This window comes from Papaver somniferum, chromosome 9, assembly GCF_003573695.1.
Source record: "Papaver somniferum cultivar HN1 chromosome 9, ASM357369v1, whole genome shotgun sequence".
NCBI classification, from domain to species: domain Eukaryota; kingdom Viridiplantae; phylum Streptophyta; class Magnoliopsida; order Ranunculales; family Papaveraceae; genus Papaver; species Papaver somniferum.
The window spans coordinates 121,940,925-121,959,953 of NC_039366.1; the positions used below are offsets into that span (position 1 = coordinate 121,940,925).

A 19,029-nucleotide genomic window follows, 5' to 3' on the forward strand; every position below is an offset into this window, starting at 1 on the left:
CTATTTACCATCAATACTGGATTGGGAAGCAACCTTACATTTCAAATTTACGTGTTTGGTCCATGGCGTCACCGAACTATATATATGTTGGTTTCAGTTCATAAGACATTCAAAACCCTACCATGGTAATGTCTTATTGAAGATGATACTGTATTCCCGTCGTTAGGGGAGGAAGTAAGCCGTTACATGGAACGGCGTGAAATGTCTTATTTCTTAACGGGCCTGCAGTTGTTTTTGGGTAGTTCTGTTTAGTTTAATTAAAACCCAATAACTATCATGAGCAAATTGCCTTTGAAAATCAGGCAATTATGGAACCAGAAGTTTCCAGAAATGAGATAGTAATATTTTCGACATCATGAGGAAGACTAAGATGCCACCAGAAGTTGGCATGACAACCCGCCACCAGAAGTTGGCGTGACCAAGGTTGATAACCTTTAAGGTTCTTCCACTTTAATCAGGGGGAGAAAAGTCACCACATGAGGATGGTGTGAATGTTGATAACCTAAAAAAAAAGGTTCTCCCGCCTTAACCAGGGGGAGAAAGACTGCCACTTGAAGATGGCAAGTATTATGTCGACAAATTTAAGGGATTTCCTTGAAGTCCTGGATATGACAAGCATCACCTAAAGGTTGCAGTGAGAAGTCGACAATTAAATAGGTTATCTAATCAAGTTGGGTCTATATAGTTTTCGATTATCTATTTACAATGGTGGTTATGTACCCCTCTGCATAGGAACATCGACATTGTGATTGGTAGGCATATGACATGTTCCCCTCAAACTAAGTTAGAGGATGAAATCTCTCGAAAAAGCGCAATTAATGTTCGAATCCGACTCACACTGTAAGATCATGAGGCCTGAATATTACAGGTTGGTGTTTGAGATGAAGCGCAGAGAGAGTAATATAATCGCTCAAGGTGCGATTTAAGGGTTTTTCCTGCTGAACCCCCAGGATTGGTTCTGTAAAACGAAAGGTATTCTCCTAATATAGATGCACTTTAGCGTGGTAGTCCCTGAAGGACTCTTATTGCATCTTGTTGGTAAATGTAATGAATCCCTGAAGGATTCGAGTTTCTGACTCAGGCATCCACCTGACTTTGTGAACTACGTCGTTATCACCACATGGGAGAAATTTATGAACAATCCTTGTGTATTTTATGTTCTTGGTATAAGGTTAAAATCCGGATGACATCATCTTTGGCATCTTGAAAATCCCTTAATAGCGCTAAAATCCATGCTTAAACTGAATTGTGAAATCTCGATGAGATTGAAATGTTTCTCGGCCTGAAGTTCGAGAACATGCTAGCTTAGAGTTTGTCTATGCACTAGAGTACTCAGTTTTGATACTTGTGATGCTTGTTGTACTGCTAATAACACTTTTAATATGGGATCCCTTAGAATGGAACATGATCGATCTGTCTGTTACGTACGTAAATATATTACTTTATGGTCCAGAAGTACCATGTAAGAATATAATGCATGCATTATCTTATTGCGTTCTAACTTTTGTTTTGTAGGTTACACTTTTAAAGGCGGAAATTGATTCTACAATATTTATGAGTTTACAAAAGGCGTTTCATTGTTATGCCTGAAGTTAAAGCGGAAAACTGAATTTGGTGTGCAATGATAGAAGATTTAAATGTGAGGTGTACATTGCTTGTGGTGCACTCAGCGCAAGACCTGCAGTCAATCCTCCATAAACTGCAAACGGTAAAGCAATTTTCTGAAGGCTATACAATATTTGCACCACCAATCGCTTTAAGAAGTCATGCTTCAGCGGGAGTAAACTCGTAGAATCATAGGCTGGACTTAAACGCGTTGTACTTTTTTTCCTTCACCAAGGTTTTGTCCCGATGGGTTTTCCTTGCCAAGGTTTTAACGAGGCAACATATGCGTGTCCAGCATCATTATCGGGCGACGTCCGTTGTACTCCTTTCCCCTGGTCTGGTTTTGTCCCACGGGGTTTTCCAGACGAGGTTTTTAATGAGGCAACATTAGCATCGACGTCGGCATTATTATGAGTTTTAGGCGCTCAGGTTTTGTCCCAAGTGGTTTTCCTGACGCAAGCGTTCAGGTTTTGTCCCAAGTGGTTTTCCTAACGCAATTTTGATGGAGGAATTATTTCTCGGCGCTAAGGTTTTAACCCAAGTGGTTTTCCTGACGCAAATTTGACATAACAAGCAATTCTTAGCGGTGACCAACCTCACTCTAAGCTCAGGTTTTTCCTAAATGGTTTTCCTGACACAGTTTCAACAACGGGAGAAAATTCATGACGACCATCATCACTTTAAAGCTCCAAGAGTTGTACTCTTTTTCCTTCGACCATTTTTTATCCCGGTCGGATTTTTGTGGCAAGATTTTAACGAGACAACGGATTTGCTTGGATTTGTCCCATCGTGTTTTACCGGAAAAAGTTTTAACAAGGCGATATCCTTAGAATGGTGGTCCAAGGGGGAATATTGTGTAAACATGTATTTAATAGGTGGCCCACTATTTGAATGTCAAGAATAATCCAGTGTCTACTGGACTTGTATTTTGATCAAAACAAGACCGACATCAGACTAGATAAGGTTAACGGATCATTTCTTAACCTTTAAGAATTTCAGCCTTAATTCAACACCTATTAGCCCTACGTGGCTCATTCATATTTCCCTATACATGTTTGCTACGGCTATAAATAGCCTTACCCATTTTGATGTAATTGAAGGAGTACACACAGAGAAATAAGAAATGAAAGGGGAACTTTATTCCCGTCTTGTCCCCTCATCTTTCTTCTTCTTTAATTTCAGTTACAAACTAACAGTAACTATGTTTATTTGTATCGGCATAATATAGAAGAGTGTCACACGAAAACATAACAAAAAAAGATTTTCTATAGAAATTTTTGCTTTTAACTTTTTTCTTATAGTACTCCCGTCCCGTGATTTCTCAGCCAAGTCCTTAACAGCTGAAACCTCATGAGACATTATAAGAAGGGAAACAACAAGACTCAGCCAAATGAAAACCTCAACGTTTTTTGCACCCATTTTCTAAGAACTCCTCACTCTTTCAACTTAGCTAGTAGGAGAAAATGTATGAGATTGGAGTATTGAATTGGTGATGGAACACTACGGGAAAAATAACGATTAACTACACCAGATAACAGTTGTCATACGATATACGACAACTCATATCTATGGGTTGCACAAGGGGGTTGTATAAAGTCCTCAATTCTTTACAACTCGTCAATAATAGTTGTAAACACGGTTGTCGTTCCATTGTATACCACTCCGCCAACTGTTGTGTATACACCCTTTCCCCACTCCTACTTTAGTTGTATAACATACTCAACTCTTACTCAACTCTTTTTTCACAACCATAGGTTTGTGTAGAAGAAAAAGATATCACAACTATTGTTTGTGTAGTATAATTTCATTTTCACAACACTACTAATATGTAGCAGAAGTATATAATACAACAATTTTTTATGTAGTGTAGCTTTATTTTCACAACCCATAGATTGGTTATAGTTAGCTTGTTTCACGACCAATGCACTATGTAGAAAGAATATGTATCACTATTCTTGTTTGTGTAGTACAACCTTATTTTCACAACAAATATTATGTGTAGCAGAAAAAGATATCACAACTATTGTTTGTGTAGTATAATTTCATGTTCAAAACACTATTAATATGTAGCAGAAGTTTGTGATACAACAATTGTTTATGTAGTGTAGCTTTATTTTCACAGCCCCTAGATTTGGTTATAGTTAGCTTGTTTCACGACCAATGCACTATGTAGCAAGAATATGTATCACTATTCTTGTTTGTGTAGTACAAGCTTATTTTCACAACCAATAGTATGTGTAGCAGAAATATGTATCACAATTCTTGTTTGTGTAGTATAATTTTATTTTGACAACACATAGTTTGGTTATAATTCAATTATTTCACAACCAATACTCTGTGTAGCAGAAAATTGTATCACTATACTTGTGTATGTAGTGTGAGGCTTGTTTCACAGCCTCTTTTAGGAGTTGTGATTCATTTACATTTTATAAAAAAATATATATATAAATTTGATTCTGATTCACCGGAAAATATATAAATTGGCTTCGTTCAATTAAAATGTAACAGCATTCAAACACTTGAACCTGCTGATAACACATTCTCACAGTCACCACAAAAGAACATCATTGTTTTAAACTGATAAGTGCACCAAAAAAAGAACAACATTGTTTTAAGCTGATAAGAGCAACAAAAAAAGAACAACATTGTTTTATGAACACTCCCCAAACATAATAACAAGTCAGATTGCAGGCAATATGAGATCCTTGGCCCATGTGGTATAAGTTCCTACAACGTTGAATACAGTCTTCAACTCGCCGCTTTGCTTGTAGAGAATGACATCATCAACAATAGATGTAGTGACAATTACCTTGTAAGCTGCAAAACCTATTGGTTCTCCATGGCACTTCATATTTGGATCTGTTTCAGCAATAATCGCGTCAGCAACAACCTCATTCTCATTGTACCAACTGAGCAACCTCCAAGCTTTACTCTTCTCTAGCACTCCCCCTGCCATTGGTCTGCTGATTGGACTGTCATTTTCATGGTGGGGAACATTCATGCTAGTGCTACCAACAACATTGCTAGCATTTCCAGATTGCAGGATAAACACAACAGCAACATAAGAAATTGGCATAATGCAAAGAAATAAATTTGAACTGGCGATGTGCAGCTGTACAAACATATATAAACACACTGACCTTTGGACTGACGTTGTGCAAGTGTGAGGCACCATGGCAGACACAACTCCACGTCTTTTCCTATACCAACACCAAACCGGCAGTATTAGAGGCAAGTTTCATTCATCAAAAACAAAAAAAAACAAACTAAATGCATGAATGAGTACGTTCTCACCTCTAACAATGCAAGTCTCTCGTTCACTTCCTTCATACTGTCCCGACACTCTTTGATGATCTTCTTATAATAGGTCTTGACAACCATTTTTGTCTTTGTCGCTCCATACCCAATTCCTCTCAGTCTCCCTGGTTTGTCGTCACCAAGAGATTTGTCAAGAAGATCATCTGTCACAGATGATCCAACATCAGCACCATGCTCTCCTGCTGCTCTTTGAATCTTTTCCTATAATTGTGTATATTTAACCCGACTAGTCACATTTTTACATCATTGAAAGATACATAAACCAGAGAAAGAAACAAATAAATAACATAAAAAAGAGTTGAGTTCTCACCAAAGCCTCCACAACACCCGGATTAGGTTCCTTTCCTTCCTTCTGTTTGTGACCCGCTGTCCAAACTTTGACTCTATCAATCTCTTCTTGTGTTTTCCGTTCCTTTTGCTGTAAACAATACAATAATCCAGCTAGTTAACATATGAACAATTTGAATACAGTGAACATATAATGAACATAAGAATAAAAATACATAACATACCATCTTAGCCTCGAGTCTCTCCCAACGTAGTCTACTGATAGTGTGTGGAGTGGTGTATTTCTTCCTGATTTGTTGCATCCGGAATCTTTTTGTCTGATAAATACGGAACGTCGTTAAATAACAAGACATCACCAAGAACAGTGAACATGCAAGGGTTTAACGCCAAAAAAAATAATTTATTGTGATATAAACACTTACTCTGAATTCCTCCGAGCAAACATGTTTCACGAACTCTTTCCACTCATTGACAGTGCTATTATCTGGTTTCAGTGCTGCCAGCTTCTTCTCTCTTTCTTCTTTGTCTAGCTCATCTAAGGCGAGTATCTTCCCGGCTTTCCTTGACCTATACTCTTTAAGATAACATCCCATCTTCCCAACATAGTAATCTTTGTAAAACTCATCGACAACAAACCTTTGCTGCAAATACAAGAAAAAGAGTTAAAAGAGTTATAGAGAGAATGTGTAAATCTTCTTGATACATTATATAAGTAAAAGAGTTTGAAATTTTAAGAGTTAAGAAATTACCTGGACAACCGCCCATATGTTATCTTTGGCTTCTTTAGGGACAAGTCTCCAATCCCTGTGTTTTAGTGCGATGTTTCTCCTAACCAGAACTCCCAACACACTTGCAAGCTGCACCGAAGGATCACCAATGGGATGATCCTTATTGTTAAAGCTAACAACTTCCTTGCCATTCTTACCATTTGTTAGCCCTAGTGCACTCATCCTTGTTGGGCCACGTGGAACGTACTTTCTTTTCGGTTTTGCCTGCAAAACCCAAGTGTTTTTGCAGTTATTAAGCAAAAGAGTTAAGGATGGAAAAACTAACATAAAGATACAAATGAAAATCTTGGACATACAGTCATACCTGAGCTTCTGTTTCATTTTCATTTCCCACACCACGGTCCTCGCCATCGTTCTCATTTTCCTCGTCCTCATTTTCCTCATGATCTTTTCCCACGTTCTCATTTTCCACCTCTTCATTTCCCATCTCTTCTTGTTCATCATCTTCATCTTCTTCGTCTTCGCTGTCTTGAAGATATGAGAAAGTATCATTCACATTCCTGACTTGCACATTTGGACATGGCCATGTGTACAATCTCCGCTTTGCATATTTCTGCTTCTTAACAACTTCACTAGAGGGTGCAACTTGAGATGCTCCTGATGTGGACTGTAATGGTTGAGATTTTTCTGGTTCAGATGAGCTTTTCCTTTTCCTAAGTGATGATCGTGTTGGATTTGTCTTTTCAGCGACTGGATCAACTGCGCTTTTAGTTTTCCGAGGCGATGATCGTGTTGGAGTAGTTTTTTCAGCATCATGTGGTTCCTCTGAACTGTTCTGAGATGTATTTTCAGCATTATGAGGTTCCTCAGGAGTGTTCTTGAACCTAGGGGATGATCGTCTTGGACTCTTTCCGCTATCAGGATGCTCTGAACTCTTCTTCTTCTTCTTCTTAGGAGTTTGTTTCGCAGGAGACTTTTTACTCTGGTCTTTCAAATTGATCTGCAAAATAAATTAAACTAGGTTAATCAAAAGGATATGATGGTCAACAAAATTATTGATACAAGTAAAAAGAAACTGAATCATACGAGATTTGTTACTACCTTGAAAGGAGACACACAGACGATTTTTGCCTGCTTGTTTACTACCTTTTTGGGAGTTGGGACCGACTTGTTGCTCTTTGCTTCTTTGATAACCTGTAACATAAAGTAAAGTAAGTTAATCAAAAGTAGAGAAAGAACATAATTTACACTAAATGCATAAATTGAACTATAAGATATATAAGTCTATACCTTTTTGTTTACCATTACAGACAAATTGGTCTTCATCTTCTTCCACACGTACGTAGCTACTATAAAAACAGAACCAAAAAATCAAACTATCATGTTAATAATATGAACCCTAAAGAAATCCACATATGAATCAAACTTAAAAAAAAATCATGTTACAAATCAAACTTCAAATAACCACCAAGCAACTGACAACCGTTGGTTGGAATACCGAAGCCCTGCGCAATTCTCAGTTGAGAATGAGCCAGGAGTTCGGTACTCCCACCAACGGCAATTACAGATTCACTTGATGTCTAGTCATATTGCAAAAAATTGTATTACATGTTGCTGAAAGCTTAACAGACATGGCTATATATAGGTAACATGTTAAAAACAAGTCATTCTTAAAATGTTCTAGTGCACTTGATCTATCATGTTAAAAAAAAAATCAATCAACACACAAGAAAAATCTGATCATATGAATGAATAAATCAAATTCAAAAACTAATTATTAAGACAATGCAATTATGCACCATGAAATCAAACTGAAAATGAAAAAAAAAAAACTAGATGCAGAAACTATTGCATGTCAACAATTTTAATTTCTGTAAATAACTCTAACTCCAAATCAATACACATATGAATCTGTTCATCAAAAATTAAACTCTAAGCCGATTTACAAATGAATCGGTTCGGTAAAAAAACCCTAACTCGGCTAAAAAAATCAAACCCTAATCATAAAATAACTCTAAATCAAACACAAAGAGAATATCAAATTCGAAATCAAACTCGAAATCAAAAAAACATATGAATCGGTCCAAAAAAACCGTAACTCGGCTCAAAAAAAACCTAATCAGGAAATAACCCTTAATCTAAATCTACATCAAATGAAAAACCCTAAGTCTAACGCTAAATCAAACATTTCCAATCAAAACTAATCAAAAAAAATGAAACAGAAAATGAAAGATAAAACCCTAAGGTGAGATTTATACCTGAGTTGACGCTGAGAAATATGAACTCTTCTTCTATGAAGTTGGGGTTTGTTTTCTGAGTTTGAGGTGAAATTTGAGGTGAAGTTTGAGGTGAACGATGGAGAGACGGAGAGAACGAGAAAGAGAAAGAGAAAGAAAATGAGTTGGGGTTTGTTTTGGTCTATGGTCAAAAGTATTCTCATTAGGGGCTGTTTGGGTGGGAAACCAAATTTGGTTCGAATTTTAGAAGAATGTGCCCAAATTTAGGCGGGTTGTTTGGGTGGGAAACACACAATCTGCATGCTATTTTTCTTAGCCGTTAGATCAAAATTTGGACGATCCCATTGGTTTGAACAAAGCATACGGATTGAGAAAGAAAACACAAAATTTGGTAAACCAAACAAGGCTTCCTACCGTTAGATTGGCTTGTGATTTGATTTCCTTAAATTTGGTTCGTTGGATTAAAAACAATTATAATAAAACCATTTGAAAGGTATAAACTCTAAACCATAAACACGCACAGATTCGTCAACTTCGAAAAGTGAACTTGTTCCAAGATCGAAAACTGGCCATGAGATAACTACTACGAGACTCGAACTTCCCAAGAACGATGGATCTTTAGCAATTTACGGGTAAGATTCCATGAGAATATTCTCATAAACCCTAAACACGCACGAATTCGTCAACTTCGAAAAGTGAACTTGTTCCGAGATCGAAAACTGGCCATGAGATAACTACTACGAGACTCGAACTTCCCGAGAACGATGGATCTTTAGCAGTTTACGGGTAAGATTCAATGAGAATATTCTCATAAACCCTAAACACGCACGAATTCGTCAACTTCGAGAAGTGAACTTGTTCCGAGATCGAAAACTGGCCATGAGATAACTACTACGAGACTCGAACTTCCCGAGAACGATGGATCTGTAGCAGTTTACGGGTAAGATTCCATGAGAATATTCTCATAAACCCTAAACACGCACGAATTCGTCAACTTCGAGAAGTGAACTTGTTCCGAGATCGAAAACTGGCCATGAGATAACTATTACGAGACTCGAACTTGCCGAGAACGATGGATCTTTAGCAGTTTACGGGTAAGATTCCATTAAATATTCTCATAAACCCTAAACACGCACGAATTCGTCAACTTCGAGAAGTGAACTTGTTTCGAGATCAAAAAATGGCCATGAGATAACTATTACGAGACTCGAACTTCCCGAGAACGATGGATCTTTAGCAGTTTACGGGTAAGATTCCATGAGAATATTCTCATAAACCCTAAACACGCACGAATTCGTCAACTTCGAGAAGTGAACTTGTTCCGAGATCAAAAACTGGCCATGAGATAACTATTACGAGACTCAAACTTCCCGAGAACGATGGATCTTTAGCAGTTTACGGGTAAGATTCCATGAGAATATTCTCATAAACCCTAAACACGCACGAATTCGTCAACTTCGAGAAGTGAACTTGTTCCGAGATCGAAAAATGGCCATGAAATAACTACTACGAGACTCGAACTTCCCGAGAACGATGGATCTTTAGCAGTTTACGGGTAATATTCCATGAGAATATTCTCATAAATCCTAAACACACACGAATTCGTAAAGTTCGAGAAGTGAACTTGTTCCGAGATCGAAAAGTGGCCATGAGATAACTACTACGAGACTCGAACTTCCCGAGAACGATGAATCTTTAGCAGTTTACGGGTAAGATTCCATGAGAATATTCTCATAAACCCTAAACAAGCACGAATTCGTCAACTTCGAGAAGTGAACTTGTTCCAAGATCGAAAACTGGCTATGAGATAACTACTATGAGACTGAAACTTAGCATGAAGGATGGATCTTTAGCAGTTTACGGGTAAGATTCCATGAGAATATTCTCATAAACCCTAAAACGCACGAATTCGTCAACTTCGAGAAGTGAACTTGTTCCGAGATCGAAAACTGGCCATGAGATAACTACTACGAGACTCAAACTTCCCGAGAACGATGGATCTTTAGCATTTTACGGGTAAGATTCCATTAGAATATTCTCATAAACCCTAAACACGCACGAATTCATCAACTTCGAGAAGTGAACTTGTTCCGAGATCGAAAACTTGCCATGAGATAACTACTACGAGACTCGAACTTCAAGAGAAGGATGGATCTTTAAAAGTTTACCGGTAAGATTCCATGAGAATATTCTCATAAACCTTAAACACGCACGAATTCGTCAACTTCGAGAAATGAACTTATTCCGAAATCGAAAACTGGCCATGAGATAACTATTATGAGACTGCAACTTCGCATGAACGATGGATCTTTAGCAGTTTACGGGTAAGATTCCATGAGAATATTCTCATAAACCCTAAACACGCACGAATTCGTCAACTTCGAGAAGTGAACTTGTTCCGAGATCGAAAACTAACCATGAGATAACTACTATGAGACTGCTACTTAGCATGAACGATGGATCTTTAGCAGTTTACGGGTAAGATTCCATGAGAATATTCTCATAAACCCTGAACGCGCACGAATTCGTCAACTTGTTCCCAGACCGAAAACTGGCCATGAGATAACTACTACGAGACTCGAACTTCCCGAGAACGATGGATATTTAGCAGTTTACGGGTAAGATTCCATGAGAATATTCTCATAAACCCTAAACACGCACGAATTCGTCAACTTCGAGAAGTGAACTTGTTCCGAGATCGAAAACTGGCCATGAGATAACTACTATAAGACTGCAACTTCGCATGAACAATGGATCTTTAGCAGTTTACGGGTAAGATTCCATGAGAATATTCTCATAAACCCTAAACACGCACGAATTCGTCAACTTCGAGAAGTGAACTTGTTCCGAGATCGAAAAGTGGCCATGAGATAACTACTACGAGACTCGAACTTCCCGAGAACGATGGATCTTTAGTAGTTTACAGGTAAGATTCCATGAGAATATTCTCATAAACGCTAAACACGCACGAATTCGTCAACTTCGAGAAGTGAACTTGTTCCGAGATCGAAAACTGGCCATGAGATAACTACGATGAGACTGCAACTTCGCATGAACGATGGATCTTTAGCAGTTTACGGGTAAGATTCCATGAGAATATTCTCATAAACCCTAAACACGCACGAATTCGTCAACTTCGAGAAGTGAACTTGTTCCGAGATCGAAAACTGGCCATGAGATAACTACTACGAGACTCGAATTTCCCGAAAACGATGGATCTTTATCAGTTTACGGGTAAGATTCCATGAGAATATTCTCATAAACCCTATACACGCACGAATTCGTCAACTTCGAGAAGTGAACTTGTTCCGAGATCGAAAACTGGCCATGAGATAACTACTATGAGACTGCAACTTCGCATGAATAATGGATCTTTAGCAGTTTACGGGTAAGATTCCATGAGAATATTCTCATAAACCCTAAACACGCACGAATTCGTCAACTTCGAGAAGTGAACTTGTTCCGAGATCGAAAAATGGCCATGAAATAACTACTACGAGACTCGAACTTCCCGAGAACGATGGATCTTTAGCAGTTTACGGGTAATATTCCATGAGAATATTCTCATAAATCCTAAACACACACGAATTCGTAAAGTTCGAGAAGTGAACTTGTTCCGAGATCGAAAAGTGGCCATGAGATAACTACTACGAGACTCGAACTTCCCGAGAACGATGAATCTTTAGCAGTTTACGGGTAAGATTCCATGAGAATATTCTCATAAACCCTAAACACGCACGAATTCGTCAACTTCGAGAAGTGAACTTGTTCCGAGATCGAAAACTGGCCATGAGATAACTACTATAAGACTGCAACTTCGCATGAACAATGGATCTTTAGCAGTTTACGGGTAAGATTCCATGAGAATATTCTCATAAACCCTAAACACGCACGAATTCTTCAACTTCGAGGATTGAACTTGTTCCGAGATCGAAAAATGGCCATGAGATAACTACTACGAGACTTGAACTTCCCGAGAACGATGGATCTTTAGCAGTTTACGGGTAAGATTCCATGAGAATATTCTCATAAACCCTAAACACACACGAATTCGTAAAGTTCGAGAAGTGAACTTGTTCCGAGATCGAAAAGTGGCCATGAGATAACTACTACGAGACTCGAACTTCCCGAGAACGATGAATCTTTAGCAGTTTACGGGTAAGATTCCATGAGAATATTCTCATAAACCCTAAACAAGCACGAATTCGTCAACTTCGAGAAGTGAACTTGTTCCAAGATCGAAAACTGGCTATGAGATAACTACTATGAGACTGAAACTTAGCATGAAGGATGGATCTTTAGCAGTTTACGGGTAAGATTCCATGAGAATATTCTCATAAACCCTAAAACGCACGAATTCGTCAACTTCGAGAAGTGAACTTGTTCCGAGATCGAAAACTGGCCATGAGATAACTACTACGAGACTCAAACTTCCCGAGAACGATGGATCTTTAGCATTTTACGGGTAAGATTCCATTAGAATATTCTCATAAACCCTAAACACGCACGAATTCATCAACTTCGAGAAGTGAACTTGTTCCGAGATCGAAAACTTGCCATGAGATAACTACTACGAGACTCGAACTTCAAGAGAAGGATGGATCTTTAAAAGTTTACCGGTAAGATTCCATGAGAATATTCTCATAAACCTTAAACACGCACGAATTCGTCAACTTCGAGAAATGAACTTATTCCGAAATCGAAAACTGGCCATGAGATAACTATTATGAGACTGCAACTTCGCATGAACGATGGATCTTTAGCAGTTTACGAGTAAGATTCCATGAGAATATTCTCATAAACCCTAAACACGCACGATTTCATCAATTTCGAGAAGTAAACTTGTTGCGAGATCGAAAACTTGCCATCATATAACTACTATGAGACTGCACCTTCGCATGAACGATGGATCTTTAGGAGTTTACGGGTAAGAATCCATGAGAATATTCTCATAAACTCTAAACACGCACGAATTCGTCAACTTCGAGAAGTGAACTTGTTCCGAGATCGAAAAATAGCCATGAGATAACTACTACGAGACTCGAACTTCCGAGAACGATGGATCTTTAGCAGTTTACGGGTAAGATTCCATGATAATATTCTCATAAACCCTAAACACACACAAATTCGTCAAGTTCGAGAAGTGAACTTGTTCCGAGATCGAAAAATGGCCATGAGATAACTACTACGAGACTCGAACTTTCCGAAAACGATTGATCTTTAGCAGTTTACGGGTAAGATTCCATGAGAATATTCTCATAAATCCTAAACACGCACGAATTCGTCAACTTCGAGAAGTGAACATGTTCCGAGATCAAAAACTGGCCATGAAACAACTACTACGAGACTCGAACTTCCCGAGAACGATGAATCTTTAACAGTTTACGGGTAAGATTCCATGAGAATATTCTCATAAACCCTAAACAAGCACGAATTCGTCAACTTCGAGAAGTGAACTTGTTCCAAGATCGAAAACTGGCTATGAGATAACTACTATGAGACTGAAACTTAGCATGAAGGATGGATCTTTAGTAGTTTACGGGTAAGATTCCATGAGAATATTCTCATAAACCCTAAACACGCACGAATTCGTCAACTTCGAGAAGTGAACTTGTTCCGAGATCGAAAACTGGCCATGAGATAACTACTACGAGACTCAAACTTCCCGAGAACGATGGATCTTTATCATTTTACGGGTAAGATCCCATGAGAATATCCTCATAAACTCTAAACACGCACGAATTCGTCAACTTCGAGAAGTGAACTTGTTCCGAGATCGAAAACTGGCCATGAGATAACTACTACGAGACTCGAACTTCCCGAGAAGGATGGATCTTTAGCAGTTTACGGGTAAGATTCCATGAGAATATTCTCATAAACCCTAAACACGCACGAATTCGTCAACTTCGAGAAGTGAACTTGTTCCGAGATCGAAAACTGGCCATGAGATAACTACTACGAGACTCGAATTTCCCGAAAACGATGGATCTTTATCAGTTTACGGGTAAGATTCCATGAGAATATTCTCATAAACCCTATACACGCACGAATTCGTCAACTTCGAGAAGTGAACTTGTTCCGAGATCGAAAACTGGCCATGAGATAACTACTATGAGACTGCAACTTCGCATGAATAATGGATCTTTAGCAGTTTACGGGTAAGATTCCATGAGAATATTCTCATAAACCCTAAACACGCACGAATTCGTCAACTTCGAGAAGTGAACTTGTTCCGAGATCGAAAACTGGCCATGAGATAACTACTATAAGACTGCAACTTCGCATGAACAATGGATCTTTAGCAGTTTACGGGTAAGATTCCATGAGAATATTCTCATAAACCCTAAACACGCACGAATTCTTCAACTTCGAGGATTGAACTTGTTCCGAGATCGAAAAATGGCCATGAGATAACTACTACGAGACTTGAACTTCCCGAGAACGATGGATCTTTAGCAGTTTACGGGTAAGATTCCATGAGAATATTCTCATAAACCCTAAACACACACGAATTCGTAAAGTTCGAGAAGTGAACTTGTTCCGAGATCGAAAAGTGGCCATGAGATAACTACTACGAGACTCGAACTTCCCGAGAACGATGAATCTTTAGCAGTTTACGGGTAAGATTCCATGAGAATATTCTAATAAACCCTAAACAAGCACGAATTCGTCAACTTCGAAAAGTGAACTTGTTCCAAGATCGAAAACTGGCTATGAGATAACTACTATGAGACTGAAACTTAGCATGAAGGATGGATCTTTAGCAGTTTACATGTAAGATTCCATGAGAATATTCTCATAAACCCTAAACACGCACTAATTCGTCAACTTCGAGAAGTGAACTTGTTAGGAGATCGAAAACTGGCCATGAGATAACTACTATGAGACTACAACTTAGCATGAACGATGGATCTTTAGCAGTTTACGGGTAAGATTCCATGAGAATATTCTCATAAACCCTAAACACGCACGAATTCGTCAACTTCGAGAAGTGAACTTGTTCTGAGATCGAAAACTGGCCATGAGATAACTACTATGAGACTACAACTTAGCATGAACGATGGATCTTTAGCAGTTTACGGGTAAGATTCCATGAGAATATTCTCATAAACCCTAAACACGCACGAATTCGTCAACTTCGAGAAGTTAACTTGTTCCGAGATCGAAAACTGGCCATGAGATAACTACTATAAGACTGCAACTTCGCATGAACAATGGATCTTTAGCAGTTTACGGGTAAGATTCCATGAGAATATTCTCATAAACCCTAAACACGCACGAATTCTTCAACTTCGAGAAGTGAACTTGTTCCGAGATCGAAAAATGGCCATAAGATAACTACTACGAGACTCGAACTTCCCGAGAACGATGGATCTTTAGCAGTTTACGGGTAAGATTCCATGAGAATATTCTCATAAACCCTAAACACGCACGAATTCGTCAACTTCGAGAAGTGAACTCGTTCCGAGATCGAAAACTGACCATGAGATAACTACTACGAGACTCGAACTTCCCGAGAACGATGAATCTTTAGGAGTTTACGGGTAAGATTCCATGAGAATATTCTCATAAACCCTAAACAAGCACGAATTCGTCAACTTCGAGAAGTGAACTTGTTCCAAGATCGAAAACTGGCTATGAGATAACTACTATGAGACTGAAACTTAGCATGAAGGATGGATCTTTAGTAGTTTACGGGTAAGATTCCATGAGAATATTCTCATAAACCCTAAACACGCACGAATTCGTCAACTTCGAGAAGTGAACTTGTTCCGAGATCGAAAACTGGCCATGAGATAACTACTACGAGACTCAAACTTCCCGAGAACGATGGATCTTTATCATTTTACGGGTAAGATCCCATGAGAATATCCTCATAAACTCTAAACACGCACGAATTCGTCAACTTCGAGAAGTGAACTTGTTCCGAGATCGAAAACTGGCCATGAGATAACTACTACGAGACTCGAACTTCCCGAGAAGGATGGATCTTTAGCAGTTTACGGGTAAGATTCCATGAGAATATTCTCATAAACCCTAAACACGCACGAATTCGTCAACTTCGAGAAGTGAACTTGTTCCGAGATCGAAAACTATCCATGAGATAACTACGATGAGAATGCAACTTCGCATGAACGATGGATCTTTAGCAGTTTACGGGTAAGATTCCATGAGAATATTCTCATAAACCCTAAACACGCACGAATTCGTCAACTTCGAGAAGTGAACTTGTTCCGAGATCGAAAACTGGCCATGAGATAACTATTACGAGACTCAAACTTCCCGAGAACGATGGATCTTTAGCAGTTTACGGGTAAGATTCCATGAGAATATTCTCATAAACCCTAAACACGCACGAATTCGTCAACTTCGAGAAGTGAACTTGTTCCGAGATCGAAAAATGGCCATGAAATAACTACTACGAGACTCGAACTTCCCGAGAACGATGGATCTTTAGCAGTTTACGGGTAATATTCCATGAGAATATTCTCATAAATCCTAAACACACACGAATTCGTAAAGTTCGAGAAGTGAACTTGTTCCGAGATCGAAAAGTGGCCATGAGATAACTACTACGAGACTCGAACTTCCCGAGAACGATGAATCTTTAGCAGTTTACGGGTAAGATTCCATGAGAATATTCTCATAAACCCTAAACAAGCACGAATTCGTCAACTTCGAGAAGTGAACTTGTTCCAAGATCGAAAACTGGCTATGAGATAACTACTATGAGACTGAAACTTAGCATGAAGGATGGATCTTTAGCAGTTTACGGGTAAGATTCCATGAGAATATTCTCATAAACCCTAAAACGCACGAATTCGTCAACTTCGAGAAGTGAACTTGTTCCGAGATCGAAAACTGGCCATGAGATAACTACTACGAGACTCAAACTTCCCGAGAACGATGGATCTTTAGCATTTTACGGGTAAGATTCCATTAGAATATTCTCATAAACCCTAAACACGCACGAATTCATCAACTTCGAGAAGTGAACTTGTTCCGAGATCGAAAACTTGCCATGAGATAACTACTACGAGACTCGAACTTCAAGAGAAGGATGGATCTTTAAAAGTTTACCGGTAAGATTCCATGAGAATATTCTCATAAACCTTAAACACGCACGAATTCGTCAACTTCGAGAAATGAACTTATTCCGAAATCGAAAACTGGCCATGAGATAACTATTATGAGACTGCAACTTCGCATGAACGATGGATCTTTAGCAGTTTACGGGTAAGATTCCATGAGAATATTCTCATAAACCCTAAACACGCACGAATTCGTCAACTTCGAGAAGTGAACTTGTTCCGAGATCGAAAACTAACCATGAGATAACTACTATGAGACTGCTACTTAGCATGAACGATGGATCTTTAGCAGTTTACGGGTAAGATTCCATGAGAATATTCTCATAAACCCTGAACGCGCACGAATTCGTCAACTTGTTCCCAGACCGAAAACTGGCCATGAGATAACTACTACGAGACTCGAACTTCCCGAGAACGATGGATATTTAGCAGTTTACGGGTAAGATTCCATGAGAATATTCTCATAAACCCTAAACACGCACGAATTCGTCAACTTCGAGAAGTGAACTTGTTCCGAGATCGAAAACTAACCATGAGATAAATATTATGAGACTGCAACTTAACATGAACGATGGATCTTTAGCAGTTTACGGGTAAGATTGCATGAGAATATTCTCATAAACCCTGAACGCGCACGAATTCATCAACTTCGAGAAGTGAACTTTTTCTGAGATCGAAAACTGGCCATGAGATAACTATTACGAGACTCGAACTTCCCGAGAACGATGGATCTTTAGCAGTTTACGGGTAAGATTCCATGAGAATATTCTCATAAACCCTAAACACGCACGAATTCGTCAACTTCGAGAAGTGAACTTGTTCCGAGATCGAAAAATAACCATGAGATAAATATTATGAGACTACAACTTAGCATGAACGATGGATCTTTAGCAGTTTACGGTTAAGATTGCATGAGAATATTCTCATAAACCCTGAACGCGCACGAATTCATCAACTTCGAGAAGTGAACTTTTTCTGAGATCGAAAACCGGCCATGAGATGACTACTACGAGACTCGAACTTCCCGAGAACGATGGATCTTTAGCAGTTTACGGGTAAGATTCCATGAGAATATTCTCATAAACCCTAAACACGCACGAATTCGTCAACTTCGAGAAGTGAACTTGTTCCGAGATCGAAAACTGGCCATGAGATAACTACTACGAGACTCAAACTTCCCGAGAATGATGGATCTTTAGCATTTTACGGGTAAGATCCCATGAGAATATTCTCATAAACCCTAAACACGCACGAATTCGTCAACTTCGAGAAGTGAACTTGTTCCGAGATCGAAAACTGGCCATAAGATAACTACGATGAGACTGCAACTTCGCATGAACGATGGATCTTTAGCAGTTTATGGGTAAGATTCCATGAGAATATTCTCATAAACCCTAAAACGCACGAATTCGTCAACTTCGAGAAATGAACTTGTTCCGAGATCGAAAACTGGCCATGAGATAACTACTACGAGACTCAAAATTTCCAAGAACGATGGATCTTTAGCAGTTTACGGGTAAGATTCCATGAGAATATTCTCATAAACCCTAAACACGCACGAATTCGTCAACTTCGAGAAGTGAACTTGTTACGAGATCGAAAACTGGCCATGAGATAACTACTATGAGACTGAAACTTAGCATGAAGGATGGATCTTTAGCAGTTTACGGGTAAGATTCCATGAGAATATTCTCATAAACTCTAAACACGCACGAATTCGTCAACTTCGAGAAGTGAACTTGTTCCGAGATCGAAAACTGG

The 19,029-nt window shown here is 38.8% G+C and overlaps 1 protein-coding gene across 1 annotated transcript; it reads right to left on the reverse strand.

Annotated features, from left to right (window-relative positions):
- Window positions 1-4,172: 4,172 nt before the first annotated feature.
- LOC113312516 lies at window positions 4,173-6,432 on the reverse strand. Its single transcript, XM_026561265.1, has 8 exons — window positions 6,304-6,432; window positions 5,961-6,203; window positions 5,634-5,852; window positions 5,436-5,528; window positions 5,234-5,341; window positions 4,900-5,124; window positions 4,746-4,805; window positions 4,173-4,642 (listed from the first exon to the last, which is right to left on the reverse strand). The coding sequence occupies exons 1-8, from the start codon at window positions 6,424-6,426 to the stop codon at window positions 4,286-4,288; spliced, it is 1,428 nt and encodes a 475-aa protein (XP_026417050.1). The 5' UTR covers window positions 6,427-6,432; the 3' UTR covers window positions 4,173-4,285.
- Between the last annotated feature and the right edge of the window lie 12,597 nt (window positions 6,433-19,029).

Bases quoted from the DNA above. Each gene is read 5' to 3' on its own strand.
- LOC113312516 (XM_026561265.1), bottom strand. From the start codon at position 6,426: ATGGGAAATGAAGAGGTGGAAAATGAGAACGTGGGAAAAGATCATGAG. The intron at 5,853-5,960 runs GTAATTTCTTAA...TTGTATTTGCAG, and splicing joins ACATATGGGCGGTTGTCCAG to CAAAGGTTTGTTGTCGATGA. The intron at 4,643-4,745 runs GTCAGTGTGTTT...TTTATCCTGCAA, and splicing joins TGCACAACGTCAGTCCAAAG to TCTGGAAATGCTAGCAATGT.